This window comes from Cololabis saira, chromosome 1 (assembly GCF_033807715.1).
Source record: "Cololabis saira isolate AMF1-May2022 chromosome 1, fColSai1.1, whole genome shotgun sequence".
Classification (NCBI taxonomy): domain Eukaryota; kingdom Metazoa; phylum Chordata; class Actinopteri; order Beloniformes; family Belonidae; genus Cololabis; species Cololabis saira.
In genome coordinates, this window is record NC_084587.1 from 22,463,550 (window position 1) to 22,482,191 (window position 18,642).

The 18,642-nt window shown below is 40.0% G+C and overlaps 1 protein-coding gene across 1 annotated transcript; it reads left to right on the top strand.

The window, feature by feature from the left end:
* Positions 1 to 323: 323 nt before the first annotated feature.
* Positions 324 to 18,642, top strand: si:ch211-194g2.4 (epidermal growth factor-like protein 6). Its single transcript, XM_061727471.1, has 7 exons — positions 324 to 503; positions 3,420 to 3,544; positions 4,158 to 4,250; positions 4,383 to 4,505; positions 4,811 to 4,930; positions 15,000 to 15,131; positions 18,372 to 18,642. The coding sequence occupies exons 1-7, from the start codon at positions 427 to 429 to the stop codon at positions 18,578 to 18,580; spliced, it is 879 nt and encodes a 292-aa protein (XP_061583455.1). The 5' UTR covers positions 324 to 426; the 3' UTR covers positions 18,581 to 18,642.

The following is an 18,642-nucleotide window of genomic DNA, read 5'->3' on the forward strand; positions in this document are numbered from 1 at the left end:
ATATGACACCAAAGCAAATATCTGTAACATGTTTGTCAGAAATGTGTCCCTGGTGACCTCGTCCCACTCTTTGTGCATCACTCTGTATTTTTCTCCCTCCACCCAGGTGAGCTCATACACACTTCTTACTGTCAGCACCTTACAATTACACCATGTGACCCCCCCTGACACACACACACACACACACACACACACACACACACACACACACACACACACACACACACACACACACACACACACACACACACACACACACACTTTGTTCAGACAAACACTTTGTTCAGACAAACACTTTGTTCAGACAAACACTCACACCGTCGTCTTTTGAAGACACATATCGCAAAACATTTGACCACAAAAAAGAGTTTGGAGGACAGAAAAAGCTAATATGTAGTTCAAAGGCTGGAAACTGGTGGAAGAAAAATGACTGAGCAAAGTTTGCAGATCTTTGTGGTGCTGTTGCATTTTACGCTGCTCTCCTTGGCTCATCAGCAAGAAAGGTAAGAAGGTTTGTTAAAAATGTAAAGAAAAAATTGTTTGAATAAAATCCAATTTAGTGATTGTGTAGAAGCTGGGTTTGTTTCTTTCTCTGTATTTAATATTTGCAGCTTTTTCGTAGAACAGTGATGCTAAATATTACATAAAAACACCAAGAATCTGTTTACCAGCTGTTATTAACAATTTGTGGGGTAAGAATTGTTTGGTTCTTCGTGGCCTTTTCCAACACAGCGTATGCAATTTATATCTTCAAATCAGGTTAAAGCCACCTGGGCAGTGTGGATTAGAGGTGATTTAAGAGAAGCGTTGTTTACCATTAAGAGCATTGTGCCTTTGTTTATCACAGCAAATAAAGTTGGATAAACTCCCACAGTTTACAGCTCTCTTCAAAAGCTTCCAGTCTGCTGGATCAATTAAAAAACAAACGGTTATATGAGGAAGACTAAGATGTGAGGATGTGTAATCCCAGATGTAGAGGAAACTCTAACTGAAATAAATATAAGCTATCAAAACTCAGTCAGAAAAATTTAATTCAGACCAAAGCCTATAATGTCCACAGAGGAATTTAAATGAAATATCGAGTCCCAAGTTGTTAAAATGGAATGTAATATGAGAACCGAATTCTGATTTAAATTACATTTTAATTTTGAATTGATAAAAAGGTAGAGTTAAACTTTTTGGAAAAAATTAGAGAAACACAGGCATGTATACATTGTTTAAGTCTTGTTGGTGGGATTTTATGGCCAACGTTTTGTTTTTCTTTTTTGTTTAGGTGACAGTGTACCTGAGATCATTCATTCAATTATCTGATAGCTACCCTGCATTTTAGTCCACCGGCCTTACTACGCTAATTTTTACAAACACATTTCAGACCATTTGTTTGTTTTTATGTGTTATGCTTCCATGAATGTTATTCGATATCTACTGTAGGATACGGCTGTGCTGCAATCTACCCTATATCGATGTGCATACATTAACTGCATAAATTAACTAAAGAAACTCTTTATGATGTCAGTCAGAGATATCTGAAAAGTAGTTTGAAGCCCCTTTTTCAGACGTTGTTGGTAGCCATCTTGGCTTTGGCTGATTCTATTAAACACTGGCTGATCCTAAATAGGCACCATGGCAAAACCGACTATCTTTTTAGTCGATTGCAACATGCCCACCTTTGCTCTGTTAACACAAGATAACTATTTCAGCTTAGCTAGTACAAACCTACGATTTCAATTACCTTACATTTGAATCAAATCTGTCCATTTAGCATTATTTCTTATGTTGTTTTGGTTTTGGCAGAGACAAAACAAGATCTGCTGGAATTCTGGCCAAGCAACAGAGCTACCGCTAGCCGGATGGCCGAAACTAGCTGTCATCCAGCTAGGTAGTCCTGCAGTAGCAGCAGCCAGACTGCAGCTACTTGTCAATCTTTACCCTGAGCCAAACAGCTGCCTTGGCTGCAATATCAGAAAACAATGGATGAAGCACTAAGTCACATGATCCACTGTTTTATGGAGAACGATTTTGAATCTGTTTGGTGGGTAGCCATGTTGCTCAGGAAGCCAAGATAACATGCCCACTGTATGTCAATTAAAGTTCGCTTTGACTGATCTACTCCTTCAGCTGATCATTGCTGAAATATCTCTAGAGCTGCTGGAAGACATTTACAGCAGAATACAGGCTACCATTTAGCAGACTGACTCAAATCAAAAATCTCTGTCACGTGGTACCAATGGCTGGTTGCGTCGCTAAGTGCAGTAGCATGGCAGTTACAGATGAAGAACTGATAATGGTTAGCCATTGGGTGAGCCTTCTGTCAATGCAATTATATTAGAAATAGATTTATTTAAAATTTTTATACAAACTCTCCTGATGTGGTACGAAAAAAATGTCCCTCCTTCGGAGTTGTCATGGATGTTAACATTAAAAAACTGACACCAAAATTGTTTTTTGGACCAGGCTGTAAATGTACTTAGGCTATTTCTGTTCTTAAGCTGGACATTTTAACATGGGAGTCAATGGAGAACGACACACCTATGCAGCCACCTTTTACTGTAGTTCTGCATGAACTTTATCATGGAAGATGGTTGGTGTTTGTGCCAGATTGCCCCCCAGCTGCTGCTGTAGCTGCTGCTGCCTGGATGCACTGATATGGCAGGCAAAGCTAAAGGCTGCTAGCTCCAGGCGAACCATCAGTGCCCCAGGACCCTTCTAGGCCAACTTCGAGCTCATTGTGATGGTCTGTTAACTGCAGATTATGAGTGATTATGATAATGCTCTCATAATTGCTTATAATCAGCAGTTATTGGAGTAATAATTATGCTCTCTCGATTCAAGTTCTCACATGTCAAGTTCAGTAGCTAAAGTAATGACAGCAAGATATTTGAAGCCATAGAAAGAAATGTAGCTGTAGCTATAGCTGCTACTGAATAAAAGAACAAATTTAACAAAAGAACAAATTTGACCGATTTTTTTTTATGTCAAGGTATCAAACCACTTCATTCATATGTAGTGTCTGACAAGCTTAAAAGACACTATGTAGCCAACAGAAATACAGCCATCATGCCAGTCTTTTCCGTTCCCTCAATCGTTTGAGCACTCTGTGCTAATTTTTAACTGATTTTCTGTCGTAGCCTACACCTGTTCTTTTTTGGTTTTGGTTATTTCTCTCTCTTTCGACCAACACAGGTTTTTCGGGTGGTTGGTGCATTCTCAGCCACTAAGGTCATTTATTTTACCTACGCAACCGACCATGGACAACTAACGGTTTTATTAAAACAATTGGCAGCGGGTTCTTTAGTTTTTTGTGCCTCATCCTCCATAGATGACAGATAATATTTATACGTCTCAAAAAAAATGAGAGTTGAAATGTTAAGATTGAAGCTTAATGACAATACGTAAATCATCTTACACTCTTGTCCCAGCCTCCACAGGTCAGTGGACGTTCCGCTAAAACACACTTGGGATCACGAACAGCTGGGACTGTGTAGCTATGATCAGACCACTTCCTGTTGTTTTGGATGGAGGATCGTAAACGGCATTTGTGATCGTAAGTCATTCCGCAATTCAGTGAGCACACATCGACACGACGACATAGCGAAAGCCAGAATATCAACACGAGAGAAGAAGAATACGAACAACAAAGAAGGAACTGGAAGAACGGCAACCCAGAAGTGTGTGTAGCGCCATATAGCATCGCTGAGTCAAACGCACCTCACTCAATAATCGATTGTCTTCTCGCGCATGTATACTTGGATTTCTCTGAAACTCCAGCTTAATCCTTAGCTAGATTGTTGCCAATAGCTTGATTTAGATGTGAATGTGACCACGCTGACTGTTTTAAGCTAATGTCGTCATGAATAAACCCAATGAATACAACGTGCCAGACAACAAATGCCAGGTAAGCATCTTGCTGGTGGAAATAGCTGAGCATTTTGCTGTTGAAGAGCCATTTGGACTCGATACATGACCCCAAAAAATGTTCATGTTACTTTGTGCCTGGTGGATTCATTAACAGGCAACTGATAATATTAAATTCTGTATAGTCACCAATCAGTTTTACTCATTACCTTGCACACAAAAAAACTATTAATGATGCATCTGTTTGGACGGTTATGTTATAGTCACGTGTGTTTAGATTTTCTGTCTTTTGTGCTCCACAGCGGTGTGCAGGAAGCCCTGTGTAAATGGAAAATGCGTGGGACCGGACAAGTGTTCGTGCTTCTCAGGTTATAAAGGACCGCGATGTGATGAAGGTGGAGTGTAATTAATAAAACTGTTGCCAGCCTTATGTTTTTCATTTCTTGTCCATTACCTGTGTCCTTCTGCATCACTTACCACAAGGACTTAAAACCTATTGCTCAAATAATGTTCCATATTAACTCCAGATGTGAATGAGTGTGGTTTGTTGGAGAGGCCGTGCTCCCAGCGCTGCATGAACACAGACGGTAGCTATCGTTGTTACTGTGAATCTGGATACACACTTAGCGTGGATGGATACACCTGCATTAGTGAGTAATTTTCTTTTTCAAACAAACACTCAACATGTGCTAGGTAATATCTTAAAATGCAAATGATGAATACATGTTTCTCAGGGTCCATAACTTTTGCTTAGGTCATCAAAAGTGATAGCAGCAAAGCCTAGCAGTAAAAATATATATTTCAAGGGCATAAATTAGCCTAGGTTTGTAATCTATGTGAGGTTACTAAGTGTTGGGCTTGAATGTTGCAGGGTCTACTGTGTGGTGGCACAACAGCATGTGTGTGTCATCCTCTGACCCGTCCTTTAGCCACTGTTTGTCCCCATGTCTTGCAGTAGAGAATGCATGTTTCTTCCTGCGCTGCCAGTTTGGTTGCCAATTGCAAAGACGGGGAATTGTTCGCTGTCTGTGTCCACCCGGCCTCCACCTGGCTGCTGACAGCAGGACCTGTGAAGGTAATGTTACTTCAGGAATAACTCTCAGTGTATCACTGGGGTTATTCAAGATTTAGCTTTTGGCCTCAAATCCGATTAAAACTTTGTGTGGATTTAGTCAGTTAACTTGTTAGATTCTTCTGGGAAGGATTCTAGGAGCTATTAAGCTGCTCTCTATGAATCAAATGTGTTATAAAGGTCTAAATAATTTCGTTGTTTTTTGTTTGTTTGTTTTTGTACCTTCTCTGGTTCTTTGTCCACTCTAATCAGTGTCCCAGTAGACAGACATTCAATGGAAGACAGAAAAAAACTAACCAAAACAAATAGTATTAGATTATTAGACCCCCAAACAGTATTTCATAGATGAATGAAACAAATTTTAATAAAAGGGCAGTGTCAACTAAATTAACAAGACTTAATTCGAGAATGAGAGGTCATTCATAATGTTGCCCATAAAGTTTGAATAAAACATTTTTTACCTATTTCTAAGAAATGATTGCAAATAAAAAGAGGACTAAAAGAAGAAGATGTTTCTGAAAACAAAATTAGTCCAACTTTATGGGCAACACAGTGAAAACAGTTTTCAAATATCACACACAGTAAGCAACATATATGGTAATACGGTAAGGAACAATAAAATTCTTACCAAAATATGTTCATCTGAACACATTTATTTCTACACTATATCTCTTACTGAGTTTTTTTTTAAAGTAAGTACATTTTATTAGGGCCCGAGCACCTTCAGAGCGAAGGCCCTATTGTATTTGCAGGAATTTTTATTATTATTATTATTATTATTATTATTATTATTTTCCTGACAAAGTGAAGGCCTTTTTGCCCCCCTTAACATGCCCAAAAAGTCACCAAATTTTGCACCCTAGTCAGGCCTGGCGAAAAATTTGATATTTAAAGGTTTGCATTAATGGGCGTGGCAAAATGGCTCAACAGCGCCCCCTTGAAAACTTTGTGCCTCAAGCCCCACGATACGGTTTGACGTACATGCACGAAAATCGGTACACACCTGTATCATGGGACAACTTAAACAAAAGTCTCTTGGGGTCATGCCCGAAAGCGAACAGGATGTCGGCCATTTTGAATTAGTCGTGTCATTTTGGCGAAATTTATGCCATTCCTTCGAAAGTTAATTCAGCCCGAACCGTAACGTGCCCCCAAGTGTGTTATACATCAAAATGTGCGTCTCCATCCTGCGACAACACGCATTACTTTTCTCTTTCAAAAGCGTTACCGTGGCGGCGCTAGACGCCAAAAAGCGCGCCCACCCTTCATCTGATTGGTTCGACAGAAAAAAACTTTGTGCCTCAAGCCCCATAATACGGTTTGACGTACATGAACGAAAATCGGTACACACCTGTATCATGTTGCAACTAAAAGAAAAGTCTCTTGGCGCCATGGCCGAAACCGAACAGGAAGTTGGCCATTTTGAACATTCTGAATTAATTGCGTAATTTTGGAGCAATATATGCCATTCCTTCGAGAGTTAATTCAGCCCGAACCGTATCGTGAACCCAGATGTGTTATACATCAAAATATGTGTCTCTATCCTGCGACTACACGCATTACTTTTCTCTTTCGAAAGTGTTACCGTGGCGACGCTAGACGCCAACAAGCGCACCCCCCCTTCATCTGATTGGTCCATATTTGATAGTTCCCCAAAAGGCACCAAATTTGGCATGCAAGCCAGGCCTGGCGATAAATTTGATATTTCATGGTTTGCATTAATGGGCGTGGCAAAATGGCTCAACAGCGCCCCCCTGGAAAACTTTGTGCCTCAAGCCCCACAATACGGTTTGACGTACATCCACGAAAATCGGTACACTCCTGTATCATGGCACAACTTAAAGAAAAGTCTCTTGGAGCCATGGCCGAAACCGAACAGGATGTCGGCCATTTTGAATTAATTGTGTAATTTTGGCGCAATTTATGCCATTCCTTCGGCAGTTAATTCAGCCCGAACCGTAACGTGCACCCAGGTGTGTTATACACCAAAATGTGCGTCTCCATCGTGCAACACCACGCATTACTTTTCTCTTTCAAAAGTGTTACCGTGGCGACGCTAGACGCGAAAAAGCGCACCCACCCTTCATCTGATTGGTCCATATTTGATAGTTCTCCAAAAGTCACCAAAATTTGCATGCAAGCCAGGCCTGGCGATAAATTTGATATTTAATGGTTTGCATTAATGGGCGTGGCCTAACGGCTCAACAGCGCCCCCTAGAATACTTTTCTCTGCCATAACTTTTGAATGGTTTCACATAGAGAGTCGTGGGTGGTGTCATGGGACTCTGTAATGAGTCCTTAAGCTTCGTTGGCCTTAATTAGCCCCGCCCCTTCTTCTGATTGGTTGTCCCGATTTTCTGCTATAACTTTTGAATGGTTTGACATAGAGAGTCGTGGGTGGTGTCATCAGATTCTTTATGGAGTCCTTGACCTTCATTGGCCTGAATTAGCCCCGCCCCTTCTTCTGATTGGTTGTCCTTTTTTTATAATAAAATTGCCGCGAGCCGCCAGTCGCTCTCGCGCTGACTCCCGCTTCCTGATTCAAATGTCTGCCGGCCCCGCCCCCTGACCAATCAGTGGCGAGTAGGGTGATGGCGGCCCGCCCCCCGACCAATCAGTGGCGAGTAGGGTGATGACGGCCCCGCCCCCCGACCAATCAGTGGCGAGTAGGGTGATGACGGCCCCGCCCCCCGACCAATCAGCTCCCTGTAATGTGGTGACTTCAGAAATATTCCCGGCTCAGCCCGGTTACAACCTTGGCAGAATGGTTACAGAAAAAGTAACAATTTAAATAGTAGGGTTTTACTAATATTTATAACTTACAAATATTTAAAAAATTAGGAAAAAAAAGTTCCAGACATTTTATCGCTATGTTGGTCTGTCCTAAGCCAGTAGGTCAAATAAAAGGAATAGCTGAGACTTAGCTCAGCCAGATTATTGCGGTCTTTGCTGCCAGAGGTCGAGAGTTCAAGCCTGGCTTGATATGCCAAAATTTTTGTCAGCAATTTTTGTGTTTTTTTTACATCAAAATGTTCGTCTCTGTCCTGTGACGGCGCACATTACTTTTCTCTTTCCCCTTCTTCTGATTGGTTGTCCCGATTTTCTGCCATAACTTTTGAATTTGAGTGGAGTTTGCGCGCGCAGCTCCCGCGGGGGGAGGGGCTGATGTTCAGCGCGGCCGCCATCTTGGTCGAGGCGCCGCATTGACTGCCTGAGAACGTCGGACGTGGCCGCCATCTTGGATCGGTATCGCTTTAACTCTAGAGCGTTCACTTCTATTGTGGAAGGAGGTGTCTGCATAAGTAAAATAACTATAACTCACTTGATTTTCAACCGATTTTCACGCGGTTTGTTTTGTTACAAACGGCAGACATGTAGCTATGATACAGGATGCTTGATGTACGTTAAATATGCAAGCTTTCATGCTAAAATACGTTCTGCAGGTAGTCACACTTCAGGTATACACACACACACACATATATATATATATATATATATATATATATATATATATATATATATATATATATATATATATATATATATATATATATATATATATATATATACACAGACACACACACACACAGACACACACACACACACACACAATATACACAATACAAAGTACAGTATAGCATATTAATGAATGTATAAATATATTTGAATAACAGAGATAACAAGCTTAAAAACAAAAAACATAACGGATGACAGCATACAATTGTCATAATGGAGAAAAAAAAGAAACATTTGGAAGGAGTGTGTGTGTGAGGAATTGTATATTAGTGTTATAAATTGAAATTATATAATAATGCAATCGCTATGATATATAATTTTACAATATAATATAGTCAAAAATATATTAAATGAAGCAACATACAATGCAATAATACAATATGCTATATTACTGGGTACGCTAATATGAAATAACAACATGTAATATAATATGGTATAATAGATTAATATAATATCATACATTCTGGACCATGAGATACAGCTGTACTGTATGATCGTCGTTCATTTGAGTGATCTGATTTTTTTTTTCATGGTTTGCATTAATGGGCGTGTCCTCACGGCTCAACAGCGCCCCTTAGAATACTTTTTTCTGCCATAACTTTTGAAAGGTTTGACATAGAGAGTCGTGGGTGGTGTCATGGGACTCGGCATTGAGTCCTTGACCATAATTGGTGACAATTAGCCCAGTCCCTTTTTCTGATTGGTTGTCCCTATTTTCTGCTATAACTTTTGAATGTTTTGACATAGAGAGTCGTGGGTGGTGTCATGGGACTCTGTAATGAGTCCTTGATCTTCTTTGCCCTGAATTAGCCCCGCCCCTTCTTCTGACTGGTCGTCCCTTTTTTCTGCTATAACTTTTGAATGGTTTTACATAGGAAGTCGTGGGTGGTGTCATTTCTGATATGCTTATGGGGGGCGGTTGACGTGAGTGCGAGGGCCCGTTCATTGCTGCTTGCAGCTTTAATTGATATTGCACCTTTCACAGATGTGAGTCAGAAAGTGCTTCACCAGATAAAAACAATACAAAAGAAGACATAGAGTACATCAAAAACACAGGATTCAAAAAATAAGAAATAAACAAATAAAACCATTTGTCAACTAAAAGCCTGTTTCAAAGAAAAGGCAGCGAATCGATTGAGGCAGAGTATTCCTAGGTGCTTGTGCTGCAAAGGAGCGATCACCCACGTGTTGAAACGGGTTTTTGGGACCACCCCTGCTGACCAAAGATTGCAAGTTGGGATTTAAGATTATAGTAGGTCAAAAATATAAGAAGGAGCCTGACCATTCAAAGCTCTAAAAGTAAGGGTCAACATTTTTAAATGTCTTTCTATTTAAAAGGATATATATTTGAAGCACTTTTCCATGCTGGTTTGGCTGATGTGGTATGTACACTGTAACATTTTTTAACATGTCTTATGACAAGAAACAATTTCCAATGCGAAACCTCTTTTTTTCGTGTGGGAACAGCTTTTGAAAGCCTTAGCAATTCCTGGAACAAGACCCCAAATCTTGATATACTGATTCGGAGGCAGATGCAGGGCAGGAGCAAAGCAGGGAACAAAGACCTAGATTGAAGCATTTTTTCCCGTAATCATCATTTGGAATTTGTGATCACTGGCAAACAAAGCTTGGATCGCTGTCAAGGACACTGGGAATATCAAGAATGCAGGATTATGGGTTTTACCAAAACATGGCTGCAGAAAACTACTCCAAGACTCCAACGCCTCTTTACCCAGATTTTCACATTACACAGTTATAAATAGACTGTACACAAAGCAGTGAGAGTTGCACAGGATGGAGGGCAGTACATGCTCATAATAGATGGTAAAATCCTGGATAACTGTTGGTGTAATCTGCCAAGAGAGTTTACTTTCGTGTTATCTGCTGATGCTTATATGAAGGCAACAGCTCAGATGCTTTATTAAAATACAAAAATGCTTTATTTTATTATGATGGCCAAGAATTAGACACTTCGCTAAAGAAAATCTATTTGCCAAGTAATTTCTCTTGTAACACATAAATAACATTGAAGGGTTGATAGAATCATTTAAAATTAAAGTAAATTGAACAGAGTTTACACTGATAGGAGATTGAATTTGCACAGATGATCAAAACAGACATGCCTGTGAAATGAGTAAAACAGGGATGTAAACATGGCATACTCTGCCTGATGACAACACCAGAACAGTTTTGTTCCATGACTTTTACAAGTTTAGCACAGAGTTCTCCTTTCTTGCTTAAAATAACAAAACACATTGCACTGTTTGCCTGTTTGCTTCTGAAAGCTATCAAGATGGAGAGATGGTAGTGCCAGAAACATTACAAGCCTCAATGATCAATATGCAGGATAATAGAACCCCAAAGAAGCTACAAGTACTCGAAGTTGACTATTTTCTTCTTTGCTCTTGAGCATATTTCCCCACAAACTTTTAAAAGGGTTCTTTTTCAAATTTCTAAAAAGCTTCTTCCATCTGTAATGGCTCAGTAGGGAGTTTCAGGCTCTGGGTGTTTATACATTGGGAGCCATTAGTCGCTTTTCCACGACTGAACTGAAAGTCAAGGCTGAGGCCAAGCCAAGCCAGTTGCTTTCCCACTGTCACTTCCAGAGCTTCACAGACACAACAGAGGCAGATGCGATGGACTTCAGTCACCTTTTGCATTGTCTCCCAGAGTTTACTTGTGCCTGTATAAGGCTCTCTCTTCATACTTGTCTTTGCTGTGTACCACTCAACATGCTTTCAACAGCTCCGTCCTTTATTGCATCGTGTGAACCGTCCATTGATCCTCGATCCGACCTTCTTCAGCTGAAACATGACTGAGCAGTTCCTGATTCGGGTCATGATTCTTCCAGCAGTGCTGTCACTTTGACAAACACACCGGATTCCTATAAATCTTTACATTTAAGCAATTTTGCCACTGAAGATTGGAGACGAGCACCAGTTTTAAATTATATTTAAATCTTCTTACCTGGTCTAGTTCCGTATTGGTCTTGGACTCGTTGAGGCTAATTTTGGCAGTTTTCGCCACTGGATAGCCCTCAAGACTAATGTTTTCTGTTGGCTATAAGCACATTCAGCTGTATTCTACTTTACTATATTCAGTGAATGGAGCACTGATCCTGACACAGCTGCAGCAACACCAATGAGACTTGTTCAGGTTCAGTTCATTAACCCAAAAGATTTTGTTCATTTGGACCTCACACAGGACTGATATCCCACCTGATAAAAGTAATGGGTGGTATGATGTTTCCACAACAGCACAACACTATGGGTGGCTCACAGGCACAGCGCAGTGGGATATTCAGCTCAGTAATGAACCTCAACAGATATATAATCAAATACCTAATAACTCCAAAGGCAAAGGGGTGGAGTTTCATCTAGGCAATTTTAAATTGTACAGAAAAAAGGGGGGGGTCTTGGATAATGTCAACTTTAATGAAAAGAGATTAGCTTTTAAGTATACAATGCCTGGAGACATATTTGGAAGTAGAGCACACGATAACAATCATTTGTTTAATTCATTTATGAATTACAGAATACTAAAGAATCTAATTTATGAAAGTATGTATCCCCCTAAATACAAGACTTGCAGTCGAGCTCCAGTGCAATTTGGATGGGTAATGTTACAGAGACTCTACTACATGACTGGAATCCACCTTGCATATCGAATTGAGTTTACTCTGGACATAATTCCTTTCTAGTGAGTGTTGGACTCAGGCAGGACGGCATTTCTTTATTTATTTTTTTTACAAAATTGGTTTCTAACTTTTACGAACAGAATTGGAACTGAAATATGGAGGGTTTCCAGATCGGTGGGCTCAGTATTTCATTTTTGCCTTTTGCAGATGATGTGGTCATGTTGGCTTCACTGAGCAGAGACCTGGAGCAGACAGTGGAGTGGTTTGCAGCCAAGTATGAAGCAGCTTGGATATAAAATTTGCAAACTGTATTCTAAAGACTTAGCGCTCTGAAAGAAAAGGTGGATTGCCCACTCTAGGTTGGGAAAGAGTTGGTGCCAAACGTGGCAGAGATTTAGTGTCTCGGGATCTTGTTCATACACTGGGCTAAAATCGAGCGCAGGGTCTGTAGGCAGATTAGGGAGTCCACATCACTGAAGATGTTCTATTTGTCTAAAATGGTGAAGACAGATCTGAGCTGAGATGGAAAGCTGAAAACTTGCCATTCCATCTACTTTCTGTCATCATGAGATGTGACAAAAAGAATGAGGTTTGCAAATGCAAAAGCATCCAAAATGGACTTCCTTCAAAGTTTGGTTGAGCTTGTGTCAAGGGATAGGATGAGTAGCCCAAGCCAACCATGGCTCTGGTCAGACAAGGTGATCGCAGCATCATTCTATAGGGATTTCTTTAAACGTTTTTTTCAGACAAGTAAGGTAAGGAAAAAAGACATCAGCATCAGGCTGAAGAGACAAAAGATGATTACCCAAAGCATACCACCAAGCAAACACATGAATAGCTTCTGGAAAAATGAAGAGACTAATCAAAGAAGAGTTTGGATCATAGACTATATAACAATGGACGACCGTTTCGTTCATGTTACTTATTGGTTTCTGAAGACCGGTTTTGAAGCCTGTTGTTCTTCAGAGCACAGCCATGTTGCTTAGCAAGCCAATGGGATCACGCTCACTTCATATCAACCCCCAGTGAAATATTTGCAGAGCTGCCATCAGACATTTACAGCAGGATATGTCAAATGACATGTTGACTCGATAGCGAAATCAAATATGACGGCCGTCTTTAGCCGATGCTGGAATCCAGCAAATGGGTGGTTGCTTCACAAGGGGCAGTAGCATGACGAACATACTATATTTTTGAACCTCTAGAGTTGGACATTTTAACATGAGAGTCAACGGAGATTGATTCGCTTTTGTGGCCACCCCCAGTGGTGGTCAGTCGACTGCAACAAAACTTAGTTCTGCATGAGACTCAATGCAGAAATGAGATGGTTGGTGCTTGGTCTGGATCTAAATCCAATAAAGCACCTCTTGAAAGGCCTAAAAATGGTTGTTCGCCAACCTTCCTCATCCAACGAGGCTGAGCTGCCAAGAATAATGAAAGAAACTTCCAAAGAAAATCTGTGCCAAGCTTGTCAATTTGCTCCTAAGATGATCAAATACTGCTATGAAGGTCCTTCCATATATTACAATCAGTAGGTCAAGCGAGGTAATATTTACAATGTAATATTTTTCTTTGTAAAATGTGAAACAATGTGTGTACACTGGCTAGAAAATATGGATTTAGTTACTTAATGAATAAAGAAGTAACATGGAGAAATCGAAAGGTATTTCTGCCTCATATTTTTTGCTTACGATATCATTTTTGCACAAAGCAAATGACGACCGAAGCCATCCCATTCCCATTACGTCAACCATCTGAAGGGAAGTTACTGATGGAAGTCTGCCATAACAATTATAAGAAGCCTTTAATTAGCTAAAGTATAGAAAAACGTACCCTGGACTCTCATCAGTGTCCGCTTTATGACTCAAGTTCCCCTCGATAACTCAGCCGCAGACAGCTCCTGTCCTGTAATGAGCCAGTCTCTCTCACAGCTGTGCAGGAAAAATTCTCACACTGTGGGAACTATTTTTGTGGGAACTATTTGATGTCCAAGGCAGAATGGCAAAATATCATTTTTTCCACATCACTGCACAGTGATATATATTTTAAACAGATATTGAAAATACACTTCACAGAAGACCAAATTTCTCACATTATTAGTCAAATGTAACACACTTAGCTGCTGTCTTATTTTCTAATTAAATATGAAGATAATGGTTTACCTTTAATGTACACAATATTGTCGCAGATACCTACACTGGTGTTTTCTTCAAGACAATATATTTCTTCCCCATTTTGAATTATAAGGTTAATTATGAGAGAAAAGCAATCCACTTCCTTTCTGTAGCTTTCTGTTTTGTGTCCTTTTAAATTACATTTATTTTGTTAAATCTGTTTCCATTTAGATATAGAACATATAGAAAGGGCATATTGATCTATTAATCAAAAAGAACATGAAACTACATGCTAGTTAAATGCAGATGACTCAAATAAATGAACTTTTTTTTTTATCTCTGCATCACGTTATGTAATGTCATTTTATAAATTTGCTAAGAGTCAAGGATGTGGGTGTTTGTGTCCATCCGGTTTTTTAAACAGCAGCACACGTCTCAAAGCTTCAGTACCAAGAAAAAGCTGCAAGGTCAAACTACTCATCTGTGTGCTTTGGAAACTAATTACTGTTTTGAACAAGAAATAATCTGTTACCTTGTCCTTGGAAGGGTTGGAATGCATGTGTGTGTGTGTGTGTGTGTGTGTGTGTGTGTGTGTGTGTGTGTGTGTGTGTGTGTGTGTGTGTGTGTGTGTGTGTGTGTGTGTGTGTGTGTGTGTGTGTGTGTGTGTGTGTGTGTGTGTGTGTGTGTGTGTGTGTGTATATTTTTATCTAATTTTAATGGGTGGTCTGGGATTGGTCATAAAGAGAGACAGATATTTTAATGATGTTGGTGTTTTTTTGTTTGATTCATTTGTGTTTTGTTGCAGATGTAGATGAGTGTCAGGAAGCTGACGTGTGTCCACCTCGACGGACCTGCAAGAACACTTTTGGCAGCTTTGTTTGTGTGTGTCAAAAAGGCTTTGTGATCGGGATGCTAAAGGGCTCTGTGGCTTGTCGAGGTAAAATATAAATGACTATTTAAATCAAAGAAAACTCACTTGATAGAAAAAAAGGTTATAATTTTATGCTTCCAGAAACAATGAATGTGTTTAACTTTGACATTTATTGTACAAAAACAGGCCAGGTTTTGAAATCATTCTCGTTAAAAACTGAATTATGCATGGCAACTCTTTGCACTTTTTTATTGAACTTTACAGGCCATTGTTTGAAGATCACATAATACTGGTAGACATTGAGGTATTTCTTAAAAGTTACATTTCACTGGTAGACAAAATGGAATTGACAAAAACACGTTATTTCCAATGGTTTTAATATTTTATATTTAAGCTACTCTATGTAGCTATACCAATTCTGACCACATGGGTACATTAGATGAGTTGTGTCGACAAAAGAGTCACCAAACATACTGTGACTGGTGATAGTACGGCAAATGTTGTAATAACACTTTGCTCCACCAGAGGTACACTTTGTTTTGTCTAACATCAGGGGCTGATACAACTCTCTTTTGATGTGCTGCCCCCATGTGGTCAGAAGTGAAATCCATGCATAGAATGATTTTAAATGCTATAGACATGGAAATCCCTCTGGTTTTTACAGTGGAAAAGAGACTTTAAGGGTATTGCAATCGTAGAAGAAGTAGACATTAAGTTAAAGTGTGAAACAGCATATCCTGCTATTTTGCATGTGCATTTGGGACTCTTCAAAAGATAGAGTAATCCTCTTTACTATAGATATATATTTTGTGACATTATATTCTGCTCCATAATAGTGGCCCAATTGGGTTCAGGTGGTAATGAAATTATCCTAAAATGAAGACCGGTTTAAAATAGTCATTTTTCTTCCTGTAAATTCAGGTAAAATTTGTCAATTTGAGTTCAAAGATTTGCTCATTGTCAATGAAATGGTAGTTATACATCTGAATAAAGTTAAAACGTGTCAACGACTGTATAGCATGCCCTGTTCTTTTAACTACAGGCCTGTATTTTTAGCAGCTCAACAGCCCTGGGTCTTCTTTATTGTTTTCCCCATTTACTGATGTAACTATAGTGTCATGGTGAAAGGTCTGTGCTGCAGACAGGTCAGTTTACCACATGGACTCTTCTTCGAAGCCATGGTTTTGTAATGAATGCAGTATGTGGTTTATTGTCCTCCAGAAATATGCAAGGCCTTCCCTGAAGAAAAAAACACAGTCTGGATGGAGCATATGTTGCTCTAAAACGTGTATACACCTTTCAGAATTAGTGTTTCCTTTCCAGATGTGTAAGCTGCCCATTCCATAGACACTAATACACCCCCACACCGTCAGAAATGCAGGTTCTTGAACTGAGCACCAATGATAAGGCAGATGGTCCCTTGAACTTGAGACCGGAGGATGTGGTGTCCATGGCTTTCAAAGAGAATTTCCAATTTTGATTTGTTTGACCGTTTCAGCTTTACCTCAGTCCATGTTAAATTAACTCAGTGAAGTTGGTGATTTTTTTGGACCATGTTCATATATGGTTTCTTAGCATGAAAAAGTTTAAAAGATGGATGAATGAATGCATTAGTATCTATATAATGGACAGAACCCTGTGACGGACCGGAGACGCAGGGTGTACTAGTCCAGGATGGATGGATGGATGGATGGATGGATGGATGGATGGATGGATGGATGGATGGATGGATGGATGGATGGATGGATGGATGGATGGATGGACTGCTTGCATAACTGTATAGATCACATTAATTCAGAAAATAAGGTGTTAGAGCAACATATAGGGCTTTTCCACTAGTATCTACTCGTCACAGCTCTGCTCGACTCTTTTCTGTTTTAAGGGTTTTTCACGAGGTGATAGTTAGTACCTCCTTTTTTCCCGACCTACTTGGCTTGGGCTCCAGCTAACAATAGCTGAATCAGGCTAAAATTGCAACGTCTCCAGGCTTTAGGCCATTGATTGACCAGAGAGTAACGTCTCAAATGAGTCCTGATAGCAACTCCTTCACACCCGCCATATTTAAAACCCAACCCACGGGCCGTGGTATTTACTTTACAACTAAACTTTGATACAGCAAAAAATGGCAACGGCTACTACTTGCTGCAACGAGGAAGTCCACACGTTTCTGTGCCTCATGGCTGTATAATGAAAAAGGGGCATTAGACTCCAAACAAAACATGTTTTTGATGGAGGGCTTTGCATCTCTCAGCAAGACAACGCATAATGTATCTGTTAAAAATGACTTGATAGAAAAACAGTTTGAGTGCTGAACTGGCCTGCCTGTATCTGAGCCCTTTCATCAATTGAAAACCTTTTCTGCATCAGGGGGAACAATGTGGCAAAGAAGACCCAGGGTTGTTCAGTAGTTGAATCTGTTCTGAATCGGTTCTCCAAAAACTCCAGCAAATCCAAGCTTCAAGCTTAGTTCACAGATGCAAGTGAACTCTTGTTAAAAGGAGAATGGATGCTACACTGACGTAAACATCAGTCTGTTCCAACTTTTCCAAGACATGTTGCTGACATCAAATTCAAAACAAGCTGATATTTTTCATGAAAGTCCCATTTTCAACATATGGTAGGCTTTCTGTTTTCCATTAATGAATAGAATACGGTTTTATGAGCCCTATAAATCACCGCTTTCTATTTTTTTTTGACATTTTACACAGTGTACCAACTTTTTGGGGAACTGAGGTTGTCACATTTTGATTAAACATTTACAGCTGGAATGAACAGGAAATACTGGGTAGATGTTGCAGCCCAAATATCCTCGCTAGTTTCAAACAAGGGATCTCAAGATGACCACTAGGCCGCATGATTTTTCACCACAAATTCAGATTTGTTCCAATGTCGGTGCCGCAAATGACTGAATGGATCACAGCACATCTCCACATGTTCTCCTCATCTGTGTAAATTGGCAGCGAGAGTGATTTTTGTGTAAAAGTGCTTGCCAGCAGAGAATTCAGAGACCATGTTTATTTGATGAGCACTCATAGCTCACCCGCTCTGCTGTGGGCTCACCCACAAGCTGTTTTTATTTTCATGACTGTGATGAGCGCTGCAAAATTATCTTCTGAGCAGGTCTGAAGCAGCCGGTCCTGACATGCTTTGCTCTCTCTGTACTGACAGAGCAGCTTCACTTTACCTCCACGCAGTGTCTTTTGTCTGCTGTTTCTACATAATATAAAGAGATGAATATAAATATATTACAGAATTATTACTGTGCATTTCTAATCCGCCAATTTTTTTTTCTTTTTTCTTTTAAAGATGTGAACGAATGTTTAACCGGCTCTCACAAGTGCAGCCGCCACGCTCAGTGTGTCAACACAGATGGTTCCTACACTTGTCTGTGTTTAGAGGATTACTTCGGCAACGGACGCACCTGCTGGCCCAGGAGAGCCCCACAGTCCAAGGCTGCCTTGTACAACAACTATAAACTCTACAAAAGAATCAAGCCCCTTTATCCTTCATCTTAGTGCTACCGTTAAGGATATTCATGGCTCAAATGACAAGGGACAGGAATCAATAAAGACTAACT